The sequence below is a fragment of the Catharus ustulatus genome, chromosome 1 (genome assembly GCF_009819885.2).
Source record: "Catharus ustulatus isolate bCatUst1 chromosome 1, bCatUst1.pri.v2, whole genome shotgun sequence".
Classification (NCBI taxonomy): domain Eukaryota; kingdom Metazoa; phylum Chordata; class Aves; order Passeriformes; family Turdidae; genus Catharus; species Catharus ustulatus.
The window spans coordinates 116,261,234-116,277,591 of record NC_046221.1 but is presented as its reverse complement, the minus strand read 5'-3'; the positions used below and the strand labels follow the sequence as shown (position 1 = coordinate 116,277,591).

The 16,358-nt window shown below is 41.3% G+C and overlaps 1 protein-coding gene across 2 annotated transcripts; it reads right to left on the bottom strand.

Annotated features, from left to right (window-relative positions):
* Positions 1-1,781: 1,781 nt before the first annotated feature.
* RNF138 (ring finger protein 138) lies at positions 1,782-13,230 on the bottom strand. Of its 2 annotated transcripts, none has more exons than XM_033070309.2 (7): positions 12,900-13,230; positions 11,899-12,064; positions 10,383-10,498; positions 7,472-7,540; positions 6,887-6,992; positions 5,996-6,103; positions 1,782-4,619 (listed from the first exon to the last, which is right to left on the bottom strand). In XM_033070309.2, the coding sequence occupies exons 1-7, from the start codon at positions 13,010-13,012 to the stop codon at positions 4,551-4,553; spliced, it is 747 nt and encodes a 248-aa protein (XP_032926200.1). In that variant the 5' UTR covers positions 13,013-13,230; the 3' UTR covers positions 1,782-4,550. The 2 variants fall into 2 exon arrangements, with proteins under 2 accessions (XP_032926200.1, XP_032926208.1); XM_033070317.2 differs by having other exon boundaries at positions 7,472-7,537; positions 12,900-13,166.
* Positions 13,231-16,358: the final 3,128 nt, after the last annotated feature.

The following is a 16,358-nucleotide window of genomic DNA, read 5'->3' as shown; positions in this document are numbered from 1 at the left end:
GTTCATAAAAACAGCATTCTGTCTTTAAGCCCTGGGAAATAACCTACAGCTTCACAGAGCTGAGGAATGACTCCAAATGTATACAGAGTACTTGAAGGCACATATTTGAAATAGAATTAAATGCTATTCCACAGAATGTATCTGGCAGTGATGACTCCTCCTTCCTACCTCCTTGCCCTCAATTTTTTTTTAAGTGAGCCATGGTGAGGTAATAAATGTAAAATTCACTTTCTTAGCTCTTTCCTGATCATGGCCACAAAAATGTTACAGATAAATAAGGCTGGTTTGAGCTGGGAAATTAAGAGGTGAAAACTGGTCCTTCCCAAAGCAGACCTAGAGTTTGAGAAATACAAGAAATAGTACAGACCTGCTCCACTAATGAGACAATAAAAAGCCCATGCTTTGACCCTAGTAAGTCTGGCAATTCCCTAGGAAGTAGAAGTTTTAACATTATTGAAATGCCTTCTCATTGCAGATGGCCTGAATTTTGCCTCTTATGTGTTTTCAAATACAGCCACAACAGGAAACAAAAGAAATCTGATTCTAGAGCATTTCTATGTCGCTTTTGTGCCCTTTCATTGCTTGTTTCTCCAATTCTAAAAAAACCTGAAGATACCTTTGTCAGGTAATCTTGTAGCTCTTCTGTCTTGCAGCAAGGCAACCTTGGATGCCAGGTTCTGGAGCCATTTCACAAATGTGCCACTTTACCACATGTAGTAAACACTGTCCCATCCCCTAACAGTGTTCATGAATTGGTGCGTCTGTTTCTGCATTAAACAACTCTATTCACTCTTTCATAGCAGAGTCATCACATTTGCTCAAATCTCACCAGACTCAAAAGTCAAATCTAAAAAGGAGGGACCCAGGAACGCTTCCCAAACACAGAAAGCATTTTAGTCCTGACTACCTGCCGTAAGATGACCTGGGTGCACAAAAAGCCCCCTCTCTCCCTGGGAACAAGGCCCTGGCTTAAGACTGGAGAACAAAGAGCAGTTTTACAGAGCTCAAGTATCCTATAACCAAGGTACTGCCAATGAGAATTAAACACATCACAAGCATTCTCTCTAAGTAATGAAATACGAGTTGCTGTAATAAAATCAAATCAAATGAAATATCTAACAAAGGGCTAATAAAGAGATTCAGAAGATAGAGTGGTTTACTTAGGGATCAGAAAATTAGATTCTATGGGGAAAGACTAAATTAACAAAAAGGAAATTTACATAATTTTGTTACATCTCTGTCATTTAAAGTAACACATTAAGTCAATTTTATTACTGTATTACATCTGTATGTCCTTAGAATGCAGAAGCACAAGAAATAATTTAAGACTTTTAAGTGCAAGAACAAAGGGCAGAAGGATAAATCATCAAGCTGCCACCTTGCTGGTTAAAACTTACAACCAGCCCAAATTTCTGGCAATTCTTTCTTCAGAAAAGCATTACATCTTGTCAGAAAACATACCTTTAAATAACAAGGTTTGTTAATGACCCCAAGTGTTACATACCTCTGTCCATCTCCTTTTAGGATCTTATTTCTCTATTAACATTACATGGGACAACAACAAACAAACATGGAAGTAAGAAAATATGCACAAAGTAGATTTGGGCCAATCTAGTCTTTTCTGCTAGCTGGAAGTACTCAAGATGTGATATAAGGTCACAGATGCATCACCAGTCACATCTCATCATTCCAGCAGCACACACACCATTTCAATAACTCACATACATACAACTGATCACATATTTAGGTTTGAGAAAGCATCTGAAAAGGAAGAAGTAGCACCAAGGGAACTGATCATCTTTATTATGCAACAAAAAGACAAATAGAAAATAAAATACTTTAATAGGAAAAAACCCAGAAGGTACAATTCAAACATAACATATTGAAACCATACATAATGCAATGTAAACATGAAAACATTGTTAAGAAGCAATCTTCTAGTACAGATTTAATGTTCTGGGCAACTTAAAAAACCCATCACAAATACACAGCTTTTTGCTCATGTTGAGTTTCAGTGAGAAAGATCATGACCAGCAGCAACATATTCAAATCGTTTCATTTTCATTAAACACTTACCTAGTGAATGTATTGGATGTAATCTCTTAATATTAAAAGTACAAAATCTTAAGCAAGGCAGCACCTGCCAATACAGATTTCAAATAAAGATAAACATTTTGAAAGGTCTTTTTGTATTGCATTAATACACATTTGTTGCTTTAAAATGTGCATTCAAGTCTCTCAACATTTAAACATGACTAAAATGCTCAGTAACTATGCATCAAGTGACAACTAATTATTGCTATAGAAAAAATTGTTTCCCAGAGTTTTAAAACAGATGTCATTTCACTTGCAATTCCCAGGATATATTCAAGTAATAGAAATAACTAGTTCCAGTGTCCATGAGGCATTCAGAATCTGTATTGGCTGTAGGCATTTATTGCCAGATCATTTAAACATTTCATTGAATCTAAAAAAGTTAACTAAACTAATATGTAACTGGTAAACTCCTTAGGAAATGTATGCAGTAATAAATCACCATAGTATATGTTTTTATTTGAAAAAGGTAAAACTTCAGCATCAGGTACCTTGACGTTCTTTTCTGTGTAAGGGCACTGTTTCATAGTTGGCTTTACAGAGCAGAAGTAAAAATCTAAATTTTTTTCTGTTGGCTCAGTGAACCACTCCGAATCAGTATGTGGTTGCACAAGCACTAGAGCTGACAGACAAGTGAGAATACACAGACGTGTATGGGGCCAAATAGGGAAATTGGAATAAAAGTTCCAAGTGTGGTCTGCTGTCAAAATACTGTAGTGAGACGGTAACAAAATGCAAAAAAAGTTGTTATAAAAAGGGTATAAGCTTCAGATAAGATTTTGAAATAGACAGTTATTTCTGAAATAGACAACTTTCTCTGAATTTTAGCCAGCAATACCTTCAGTAATATTTTACACTCATAAAAAAATTAAGATAGTAAAGTCATGTTTAAATGTACGGTGAATTAGTTCCAACACTCAATAAATTATCACTTTAAGTTCTGAAACACATTATATTGTAAAATGAGGCATTTCAACCTTACCAGTTTTGGAATATGGACTATCTCAGGATTTAAAGAATAATAAAAACCTCTGTTTAGAGAGGAGCAGGGAGGCAGGGCACAAGAAGCAGACTGTACTTTGGCTGCACAACTGATATTACAACACATAAATCACCACCTAGACTAAGAAAAGTACTGGGGATGTTCTCCACCACATACGTAATGCTCAATAACAATAGCTTGACAATGGGTAATGGAAACACAGAATGCAGTCAGTTCTAACAGGTGTATGTTCAGAACACTACTTAAAACCCAAAAATGTATGCTGTGCAGCCTTCTTTTCCCTTCTCCCTTTCAATATTATATAAAAGATCCTGAAGTTTTTACAAACAGATTTTCCATTTAAATTCAAAATTGCATTATTACTATTTTCTCTAATTTTAATGATGTTCTTGCTGGGAAGATGAAAATCTAGAACAGGAATTCTTTAAAATATGTCGGTAACTATTTTAGAGTAAGTTTTTTTCTTCTTAACTGTTTTTTGAAGCCTTTGGATGCAGGAGACGTACAAATTTTAAACAGCTTTATGAAAATAAAAGATGTTTTGTAGGTGTGAAGCCAGTTTAGTTATTTAGCTACACAGCCTTCCATGAAAGACAGGACAGACCAAAATTTCAACTCCAAATGCAAAACCAGATGTTCTTAAAAAGCCCTAGCAAAATCTGGTCACAGGCATAGGCCAAAAGTATACCTTTTGCATGTCATCTTGGACTGCTCAGAAAATATGTAATCTTCCTTAGGAGCTGGGAGTACAGAGAATACTCCTCACTCATCACATTAGTAAGCAAGCATGTTATTTTAGTTATTCCCAAAGAGGAAAAAATAGATTTAGTAATTCCTAGGCAATGGCATCATTCTTTCTCAATGAAAGGTAAAAAAAGCCCTGCTCTGCATTGTTGATCTATAGAAGAGAAATATTTTAATATTTTAAGCTGTTATTTTCAGTCACATAGCAATAGTAAAAAACAAATCACAACATCAAAATAAAATTAGTTCTTGGCAGGACAAATGCCTGTCCTTGGCAGAAAGAGGGAAAAGAAAATAAATTATCATTTCATAAGATACTTTAGAAGACAGATGAACTTGAAGAAACCGAACAGTGCAACAGAGCATCATTGCATGTCTTTCTAAAGATACTTTCAAAGTTTTGGTGAATTTAAACATCCTATATTAATCATATGAACATGTAATTAACAGAGTAGTAAAAGTTAGAGAAAAATCAAGACAAGAGTGAGAAATTCCAAAGATGTCCCTAATTCCACAGGGGCAGAACTCAGTCAGATGTCAAGCCTGAGTTTCAGAAAAATCAATTATCAGTAGTCCTTACGAGTGTGAAAAGAAGCTTAGCCCAAAAAGTCGGTACTGAACATTTTTATTAACATACCCTTCGGAAAGCCAACAGAATAAAGTAATTTTTCTCTCATATAATCAGTATGAAGGTGAAGGGGGCTCTACTTCAAAAGTTCACATGACAGGATTCTTGAACTGCATTTTGGTATTGGGCTTCTTCATCAAGCTGAAGATTCTAAACAAAATGAAAACATCATCAAAATAGACAAATACTCAAGATATAGCATAGTCATTAGTTTAATCACTCATCTGCTATGTTTTTACATAGGAAATGGCACCTAGACAAAGACTCTTGATGCTACTAGATGATTGTTTATATTGCACAGAATCTTTTATTGAACCAAGTACCAAGAGACACATGAGACAGGAGAAGGATCAGTTGAGTGGGACAAGGCTCATTAAGCAGAAGGGTCCATCTTCTCTCCCTGGTTCAATTACATTACGGAATAGCCAGCTCAGGAAAGCTGACTGTGTCATGCAATTCTTTTAACAGGGCTTCCAACCAGCCATAACATCCTCCATTAATAAAACCAATATGGGAGCCTCAGAAAACAGTAATCCATAGATTCTTGAAATACGCTGCTTAAAATGTAAAAGTAAACACAGAAAGCAAAAAGTCTGCTACTTTTTGCAGAAATATCCTCCAGGTTCTTAATATGAGTATTGAGTAATGAATAATGGATCTTTTATGCGCAATTCTGTCAGTCTGCCCAAATCAGAATTCCTATCACCAGTTTCAGGACATCAAACATGCAGTTATGGTGAAGACCACAATCCCCTGTATCAAACCCTAGCTTTTCAGGCCTTTATCACAGCTCACTCAACTCAAAGGACAAAATATATCATCTTTGCCATCCTGATGCAGTGAGGCTGCCTGTGTCTCAAATACTATACCTGTTGCACACCCCAAAGCCTATCAAACTCTACAGAAAAAGCCACAAACTCTCCAGCTCTCTGATCCCACATGCAGAACCCAAATGTTTGGCTTGACTCATGAATCAGCCACTGACTACATCAGTGTGTGTAGTTCTGCATCTACTTCAAGACCATTTACTCAAAGAGAGCCTGAAAAGAGGCAAACACTGATTGACACAACTCTTTCACTCTCTCACAAAACACAGGAAAAGCAACTGTAGCAGCAATACCAGCTAGTCAAGCTGCACATTGAGTCCTGAGATTGTAATTTCACAGTTTCTGCGTTAAAAGGTCAATAATGTCCATAAAACAGAGTAGCATCTATTTTATCTCCTGCAGAAACAGTGGTAATAAACTGTTCTAATAACAGAGTAAAAGCAATAAATAGTTCAGATTAAGAACACTGTGCCAAAGACTCAGCTCAGAGCAGTTTAACTATTGACAACACCTATTCCCAGCAGAACTTCATGTTGATAATGAAGTTTAAGAACAGACAGGTCTGCTTCTGAGTTCCATACAGAACAGGAACACAGCATGTCCAGAGCATATGTAAGGTACAAAATTTTTATTCGGCATTTTGATTTTTAGAAAAAATTACCATTTATTGCTCCACACATCAAAGAAGAGAAAGCTTACCACAAATTCTCCGTAGTCAAACCGATGTCTTAGATTTAGATGGCTAACAAGATTTCTAGTAACCTGGTTAGTATCTGCCCAAGGAAGAGATACACAGATAGGACAGATCTGAAGGTGGAGGGAGAAGGGAAGAGACAGAATGAAAAAAAAAAGTTAATGGCAATACGGAATGCATTAAAGACACGTTCTACAGGAATAACTAGTCTATTACTCATCCATTACCAAAATACAGTAAGGAATTACAATCAAATCATACTGCTAAGTGTGCTTTTCCTCAATTACGTAACATTCAAAAACGACATTTCAAATATTTCTAAAGTGTTTCTCTTAGGAGTAGAAGATTATCATATCTGTTTGACGTAATTTAGAAAAAGTGACTACTGCATCCTATTTATTGTTTGGGAGATTCTTCATACAATTGAGATGATCAAGTAAGCCAGAGGAAAAAATAACACACCCTATACAGATGAAAATCATAGAAAACTGTTTAGTTTTTTCTCTTCCAGACCCTTTGGTTACCTTGGATTACTTTTCAAGTAACTGCCAGTTTCACATGAAACAGTAGTTACGTTACAAATGAGATTCTATAGAAACAGACCTGAACTACTCAATAAAGAAGAGTTAAGCATCAAGCTCAAAAACTGAGCCTGTTTCACATCAAGATAAATGAGACAGCTAAGTCAGAAATGCCTTAGAACCAGCAGGCTGGACATGAAACGTTTCCACATCAAAGTCACTCCCCAATTTAAATGCACTGCATGAAGTACATCGTCTGTCTTTCTCAAACCACAGTGATTGTTATAGATACAGAGTAGCAACTGCACATTTAAAATTGTCCACATAATTACAATGAAAGTAGCTTAAGAAACATACATAAGCAACTGTACTTACCACAGGAACGATCTGATAAAGATGTCTATTATTACAGTGATCCAGCAAGCGCTGTCTGGTAAAATTGGCTTCCTGACATAGGGGGCATTTGAAGGTTGGGTGTCCACTGTAAACAGAAATGCAACGGTTTTAAACAGAAAAGAGTTTCAGAAGTAGTATTAAGAAAGCATACAAATGAAGCTACCATTGTTTTCCCTTGCTTTGACAAAAACCCCCCACAACTCCAGTGACATATCAGCAGATCTAAAGCGAGTCCCAGTGCTACTACCAAATTACAATTTTGAGGTACATTTACAATTGGTATGCCTAAATGCACTCTTCTGTGACTTGGGCTTCTTTAGTTCCCACTGCAGCTACACCCCAGTTTTGCTTTCTTGCAACATCTTTTAGTGCAAATCCTTCAGGAAAGTATTAAAATACCCAAATTATAACAAATAGATACAAGTGTACAAGAAACTACAGGATCCTATAAATACAGTTCCTGGTGTTTTTGTGTGGATTTTTTGGTTTTAGCATTAGCAGAAGTTTGCACTGTGACTATCAGAATCTATTTTAATAACAACTGTAAACAAGTAAGCAACCTACCTTGATTCTCCTTGAAGTATTTGATTATTAGCCATCTCACCAGTATCAGATATTGCATCACTCCTGCTACTTTAAACGGAGGGAAAAAAACAACAAAACTTGAGATTATTTTACTGGACTATCAACATTTAAAAAGTTTAACAGTAACAAAGTTGGGGGAATATGCATTAAGTCCCATGAATTTCAAGGCAACATACAATGGCATATATCCTAAACCTCACAACTTTTCCTTTGGCTCAAGGTATGTCTCAATATTTACAGAATCACTAAAAGAAACCTTCAAGATCATCTGTCCAAATGTTAACCCAGCACCACCATAATCACCCCTAAATCATATCCCCAAGTGCCACATCCAGACACCTCCTGAACACCTCCAGAGACAGTGACTCCACCACCATCCTGGGTAATTTATTTCAATACCTGACCATGCTCTCAGCAAAAAAAGTTTCTGCTATCTAACCTCAACCTCCCCTGGTGCAACTTAAGGCCATTTCACCTCATTCTTTCACTTCAAGACATGGCAGAAGGAACTGACCCTCACCTCACTACAACCTCCTCTCAGGTAACTGCAGCAACGAGGTCTTCCCTGAGCCTCCTTTTCTCCAGGATAAACAATCCCAGCTCCCTCAGCCGCTCACCAGAGGAGTTGTGCTCCAGATCCTTCACCAGCTCCACTGCCCTTCTCTGAACTTGTTCCAGCACCTAAATGTCCTTCCTGGATTCAGGGGCCCAGAACTGAACACAGGATTCAAGGTGTGGCCTGACTGGTGCTGAGCAAAGGGGGACCATCACTGACCCAGTCCTGCTACCCACACTATTCTTGATGCAGGCCAGGATGCCACTGGTCTTCTCAGCCACCTGGGCACACTGCGGGATCATGGCTCAACCTCTGTCAACCAGCACCCCCAGGTCCTTTTCCACTGGGTCACTTTTCAGCCACTCTTCCCCCAGCCTGTGGTGCTGCCTGGGGTTGTTGTGACCAGAGTGTGGACCCAGCACCTGGCCTTGTTGAACCTCACACCACTGGCCTCAGCCCACTGATTCAGCCTGTCCAGATCCCTCTGCAGAGCCTCCCTGCCCTCCAGCACATCAACACTCCCACCCAAGTTGCAGTCATCTACAAACTCACTGAGGGAGCACTCAATCCCCTCATCCAAATAATCAATTAAGGTGTTAAACAGGAGCCCCAAACTGACCCTTGGGGAAAACCACTGGAAACCAGGGGCCAACTGGATGTAACTGCATTCACCACCTCTCTCTGGGCCTGGCCATCCAGACAGTTTTTTCACCCAGTGAAGAGCACACCTGTCCAAGCTATAGGGTGCCATCTTCTCCAGAAGAATACAGTGGGACAGCATCAAATGTTTTCCGCAAGTCTAGATAGACAGCATCCACAGTCACTCCCTCATCTACTAAGTGGGTCACTTTGTCATAGAAGGAGATCAGGTTGGTCAACCAGGACCTGACTTCTGCAAACCCATGTTGGCTGGGCCTGATTCCTGGGTAGTCCTGCACATACCACATGATGGCACTCAGGATTATCTCTCCTTGACCTTCCTCAACACACCAAGGTCAGTCTGACAGGTCTGTAGTTCCCTGGATCATCCTCCTTGTAGATGGGCACTACATTTGCTAATTTCCAATCAACTGGGATCATGGCAATTTAATTGCCATGGTGATGCTTGGTGGCATACTACACAACTTTACAGGAAAATGGTATATAATAAAACAAACATCTAGTCAACAAGACTGGCAATGCAGGTGACAGCCAAGTAGCTCAAAAAGCATTAAGAACTATGTGAATATAAGACAGTTTAAGTTCTTTTGCTTAGGAACGTGTAAATAGGCCTTTAACTGCCATGTATTCACACAAATAATTTGCAACTTTCAACTACAGCAAGGTAAGTTTTCTCATGCTGAGCACAAAAACTTTTTTCCCCAAAGGAAGAGTAAAGCCCAAGAACACTTGAGAAAGGAAATTTAACTGTATATGCACCTCTAGCTAAGCCAGAAGAAACTGCACAGACATGCTAAGAACATTAATATTTAGTCACAAATATGGTATTGGTAAATTTTTTAATACTTCTGTAATATTATAATCACAGGTATTCTACTGTGGCAGACTGCTTAAATAATGATATCAGAATATGCAGTCACTTTGGTGAAACATTGCTGCAGCTAATTCCAGTAACAGCTTCAACTTTCAATAGACTGTGTTTTCAACTAAACATAGGGAAGTTCAGACTGCTAAAAATAGAAAATCAATGGCAAAAAAGGGATATATATATATATAATAAAGCTCTGTGAAATGAACATATAAAAAGCTTTTCAAAAATAACCAAAAATCCCCAAGCCCTATCATCAGTGAGAATATATGAAAAAAGGTTAGCTTTACTGCCTGAAAACAAATAGCAAGTGTCATTTGATTTTATGGTGGGTAACATACTGGACTTCTTTATATATTTCATAAGAGATCTGTTAAAAATAGATTCAATCAGAAAGCAAAAGCTCACACAGTAATGTTTTGAAACAGGATACCCACTAAAACAAACTTAGGAAAGGGGAGGGGGGATAAAAATAGACAGGAGCTTCTCCAGAGGTAAATATTATGAAATACATTACAAAGTAAGCTGCTCAAATGCTGTCAAGGCAAGGAAAGCAAGCTACAAATATTAAATACTTTTTAGGAGAGTCTCTAGAAGACATTTCAAAGCCATCATGTAGAAAGGTTTTCTTCTGTCTGCTAAGAGTAGAGAAAAAGACCTGGAAAAACCCATATTTTGAAGCACAAAATATGGATAATAATTAATGCAAAAAGAAGGAATGCCCTGGAAAAAAATACTTTCCATGGGTTGAGGGGATGGGGAAAGAAGATGCACTGTTACAGTTACACACAGAACACCCTGATTACCTGTTCCCTGTTGCATCTTGGGAAATCTGTAAGTTTGGAATAATTGAAGGAACACCATATTCATCCTGATACTTCTTACACGTTTTATAATGCTGTCTCATCCATGAAAATCTAACCTGAAAATAAAATGCCAAATTACTAAAACCATATGAAACAATCGGGGATACACAGAAGGAAGAGAGAATTCTGCCACCAGAAAGCAATGCATACAGGAATTATTTAGACCTCATCTGCAGCAGAAACCACTTTCTTCACCAACAGGACATCAATTCCTCTCTCCTGGAGAACATTGCCACTCAAACTGCTGAACATCCGAAAGCTCTCTCAGGGGTGAAAAATGCAAGTAAACACCATTTAAGTGAAACAAAGTCACTGGAACTACACCTCCCAGATCCAGGGTCAATAGGTGATGAGCTATAACACAGACTGGCTGTGAGGATGGGATAAGAACCACTGCTCCTTCAGTCTTCTCTGGCCCGCTGTTACCTCATGCAGAGGAACATTTTCTTTTTGCATTAGGTGTGTTCCTTTACTCACTAGCAGGGGAAGTGAATGATCACCAACTTAAGGCTGCCTATTGACCTTTGATTCAAATTAAGAGAATGAGTTGCTTAGATTTTTAAGAAGACAGCTGTGTTGGACATGCCCTAAATCTGAATTTCAGGTCCAATAACACTGTCAGAAGGTGCTCACAGGTCTAGAAGGCTGAAAAAGATTGGATCTCACATGCCTGTGCCTAAGTTTCATTGAAGTTAATCTGTTTGGTTCTTCCTTCCAATTTACCAACTTGCTATCAGTTTCTTTCTCCCACTTTTCATCCAAATGAATTGTGGAACAATGCAAGCAGCTGAGGATTCCATTAGTGCTGATCTTGACATTGGCAGAAGTCCCAAGTGCAATGAAACCCACATAAAGACTACCTGGACTTGATGCATTTTGTTATAAATGAATAGTGTGCCCGAAATCCTGCATCTGTTTATATCAAAAGAGACATTACTCTTGGTTTCAGTGAGGGTCAAGATATCACCCAGAGTTCCAAAAATAATGATCCCTTTAGAAAGGAAATTGAAGGAATGTAAAAGGACTGATGGGGAAGAAGGAAATTACATATGATTGATCATGTGGGCACTGCAACTAATCAACTCACATTTTTTTGGTTTCAAATTAAATTTTATGGCAGCTCAAAGCAGTTGAATTTCCATACTGAGAGTTTCTGAGGTTTTTCATATATCTGCAATTTTCATGTTCAGCTCCTTAACTTTCCTTTTGCCAGTTTCATAGCTATATCCATTTTTCTTCATCTTTTTAGGGAAAAACTGGCACTCCACTTAAAATGTCTTTATTTACAATTCAAGATGCTCTTTCAGTTTACACCTGTTAGGTACAGTTGGCAAGCACTGCATGCCTAGTACTGCTTTAAGGCTCTTCAACTCCAAAACAAGAATGACACACAGTAAGGCGTGTCTGGACAAAAACATGAAAAATTTATTCAACTTTTTTTAAAGTTTTACTCTACCTGCTTCTCACAGCATCTACAGCCCCCAGAAGCTTTCTTCATACTGTTTTCAACATCTAGAGCCCTTTTGGGATACGTTCTTTCTTTTTTAGTCACGCTCCCCCGGCAGAGAGGACAATGTGTTCCACTTTCTCTTATAGCTGTCAAGAAGCACTTCCTGCAAAACCTAAATTGAAAAGTTACCACAGAGTTAGAAAAATATACACAGTTAGAAACTTTGTCCTTGAAGAGAGCTGGATGATTGTTAGGGGAAAAAAAAGAGAAGTATCAGAGTAATAGTTTAATATTTAAAAGAAATATTAAACAATAGTGCTTACGATGAAGTACATGGAAATCTGGGAGCTTGGCAATGCACTCTAGGTAAAACTCTTCTTGTTTATTGACGAGTATTACCGAGCTGTACACCAGATTGATCACTAATGAGGTATTAAATGGTGCAGCAAGCACGTGATTTTGGACAATCTTATCAGAGTAACTCCTGTTTATTGTCCTTAAGCAGAGCCAAAACCACTGCAAAGCTTCATTCAGCACGCGTTTCCAGAGACCTCAGCTCACCAGCTTTTACAGCTCTTTCCTTACACACCAGCTGCCAAAGCTATTTTGCTTTTCTACAAAGTAGCACGTTGTAATCAAATGACCCTCTGGAAAAAAAAAAAATGCTGAATAGATGAACTGAAAAGAGCGAACAACTCACACTACCGTCCTTGTTCGAAACGGAACGGGGAAAACCATGAAGTTAAAAACCGCGAGTTAGCTCAGACAGCACAGCAAAACTCCCCCACCGCCGACCAGACACCCGGGGAGGTGGGGGAGGCCTCTCCTAAATGACCAGTCCTCGTCGGCTACAAAAGAAAGAGGCGAGGGGAGGCTGGGGCAGCACTGGGCTCGCATCCCCAGCGGCTCCAGGCCGAGGGTCCGGGAGCGGGGGCGAGGAGCACAAGGCGGAGAGCCGGAGGAGGCGAGGAAAGGCTTGGGAAGGGGCGGGGGGCCGGGATACCCACACGTGCTGGCAGTTGGCGGTCCTCACGGGCGTTTTGAACACCTCCTGGCACACCGGGCAGTAAAAATCATCCTCGCTGAAGCACGCCGGGGCCGCCGCGGCCCCCTCGGCCATGGCACCACGTAAGGGCCTCTCCGCCGGGATCGCGGACGACGAACAAGCCCCGCCCTGGCCGGCTGAGGAGAGCCCGGTTCCGCTTCGCTCCCGGGGGGCGCTGCCGGGGGTCCGAGAGCGCACGGCCGGGGGCACCGGCGCGGGGTGGGATCCGGGCCGGGCTGCAGCAGGGCGGCGGAACCAGCCCGGCCTGCGCCCCGCCGGCCGCCTCCCGCGGCTCCTCCCGCCCGGCCCGGCGCGGCCCCCGCCCCGCGCTCTACCTGGCGCTGCCCGGGGAGGAGGGACCCGGCAGCTCCGGCCGCGATCCCGGCGCCACCCGGGGGGGCAGGGGCAGGGGCGGGGCCGGGGTTTCCATGGCGATCGCCTCCCGGCCCGGCGGGGCTGTACGACGCGGCCCCGCTCCGCCCTGCCCGTGAGGCTTCCCCGCTCCGCCCACCGCGCTGCGCCCGCCCCGCCGCCCCTGCGCACAGCAACAGCGCTCACAACCCCGGACAGTGACCCCGCTCAGGCTGTTTGCGGATACAATGGCCCCAGCCCCCTGTGCTCGGCGCCCGACAGGCCGCGCCTCGAACCCTGTGTGCGGTGCTGGGCCCCTCAATGCAGCAAGGACTCTGGGGTGCTGGAGCGAGTCCAGAGAAGGGCGGCATAGCTGGTGAGGGGTCTGGAGCACAAGCAAGGAGCGGCTCAGGAGCTGGTGGTGTTTATCCTGGAGCAAAGGAGGGTCAGGGGTGACCTTAATGCTCTCCATCTGAAAGGAGAGTGTAGCCAGGTGGGGATCGGCCTCTTCTCCCAGGTAGAGAGTGACAAGACAAGAGGAATTAGCCTCAAGCTGTGCCAGAGGAGGTTTAGGTTGATAGACATCAGGAGGAATTTCTTCAACGAATAAACTTTGGAATGGGCTTCCCAGGGAGGTGATGCCATCAGCATTCCTGGGAATGTTTAAGAAAAGATGGGACATGGCACTTAGTGCTGTGCTATAGTTGACATGATGGTGTTCCATCACAGGTTGGATTTGATGATCTCAAAGGTTTTCTCCAACCTAACTGATGCTGGAATTCTGTGACTGGCACTAGCGGTGATTTTTGTGGAGTAGTTTTAGTGGTATTACTGAAGTTCAGGCTGGTTTTCATCCTCCTAAATGACCCCAAACAAAAACAAAAACACACAAAAACACACAAAAAAAACCCAAACCAAAAAAACCCCCAAAACTACAAAAAAAACCAAACCAAAACAAAAAAAACCCCACCCAAAAAACCAAACAAAATATTCAGACTAAGCCTGATCTTTTTTGCTCAGAGATTATAGAATTGTTTGGGTTGGAAGGGACCTTAAGGATCATCTAGTTCCACTGCCCTGGGCAGGTATACCTTTCACTAGTCCAGGTTGCTCAGAGCTGGGCTTGAACACTTCCAGGAATGGAACATCCACAACTTCTCTGGGCAACATGTTCCAGTGTGAGAACTGAGAGAAAATGGATCTTTAATTTTTGTTTCCCCTGTGTCCTTGACTGCTGCTCTCTGTAACACAGTTAGATGTTCAGAGGAGATATCTTGGTGGGGAGATCCTCCTGTCTTCGCTGGCCTGGGATTAGACTTTTGGGAAAGAGAGAGTGCAAGACATTAAGAGCTGTGGTTCACGTATGCTTTCAGACTCCAGCATTTCAAAGCCGAATGAAAGCCTAAATGCTTTAGACATCCATCAGAGCTGTTTCTTTCAGCTGGTAGTTATCAGCTGCAAGAGGCAATGCCCATGACACCATCTCGGCTCATGGTTTGGAGGGAAGAGGGAACTGCAAGGAGTGAAGCTGAAGCTGAAGCTAAGGTCTCTCTTCAGGTGAAGAGAGGAGATGAACCATCCTGTGATTCTGTGAAGGATGATGGCTCTGTGTTCTTGTCACAATGACCTATTGACATTAATACCTTCCTAAAGAAGAGCAGAGACAGCAGAACAAAAGCCAATCACTGCCCTGAATACCTTCTTTTTAGACCACATGGAGACAGAATTTGCATGCCTCTAAGTACCAAGAGCTCTGAAACTCTCAAGGGAAGCACTTCCAAAGCCTTTGGCCCAAGTGAATTAAGTTGCCTGGGCTGGGATATTTGCTGCCCATGCTTCAGGTTGGGAGAAAATCTGGTGGAAAAGGCAGAACTCCTTGGGCAGAATCTCCCAGGGGAAGGCAGGCCTGGGATTTGAGGTCTTGTGATAAATTGTCGTCTGGTAAATGTGGCTGTGCTAGCTCAGGAGGTTACTGTTATCTGGGCTGTTCAGAGGCTGGCAAAACCCCCTGCTGTTTAAAGTGATTGACTATCTTCCATGAAATGAAGCAGGAAGCAACTCAGTCAATCTGAGTGGGTGATTAGCAGCAGTTGGTGGCAGTAACCTCATCAGCACTGCAGGACAGCCAGAAGACACAGAGCTACACCTTATGTGGCAAGTAGCATGCAGTGTTTTTCTTGTATGTGTCAGTGAGGATCAACCACAGCTGTGTAACAGCTTCAAGGTCATCCTAGCCAGGCCATGACAGTACATGAAAAGGAAGAATTACAGAAACCTCAGTTCAGATGCTACACAACTACCATTGGGTTACTGGCAGCATGGCTTTCAGCCTCAGTGCACAGAAGGCTGGCAAAGGTGGGCTTCCAAGTCTCTTACTCTTCTTGTATTACTTCAGCAAAACATGGCCTTATGCCTCAGATTCTCGATCTTTAAAAAGGGATCAGGTTTTAATCACCAAGTAAGGCTCTTAGGAAGTTTAATTACTGCAGGTAAATAAAGTTATGTCTTTTGAAGGCAGGTGTTAAACAAAAGCAAAGATTTATTACTAAAGCAACATGATAGATCCATTTGAACTTTGTTCAGGAGACCGCAGTATTTATTGATTAGTAGCTTTGGCAGGGGGAGAAATTGTGCAGGTGACTTCAGGGAAGTAAACTATGAGAAGGTGTCTGTGAAGGCATTCATACTCTTGTTAAGGTTATTGTAAATCTTGATCTTTTAATAAAGCTGTGACCTTGGAGCTGACAACTGGTGCACCATGGAGCAATATAGAGCATGGCACCAACCTTGTAAATCTTATGTAGTTTCTGCCATTCACATAAACAACATGTAAAGAGAAATCAGGCAGCTGAAGTTTATGAAACACACTTATTTGAAGGAGAGCGTTTTAAATCAGACTTTTTAGATGAAATGAAACCAATGGCCCTTCCAACTTTTTATTCCTTGTGATAAAACGTGTTTGTGAAATGAAATCTCAACAGTGAAAACTTTTAGAACTGCTCATAAACTACTGTTTGCAGGGGTAAACTGCACTCAAACAGCACATTTTAGATCAACTTTGCACGACTAT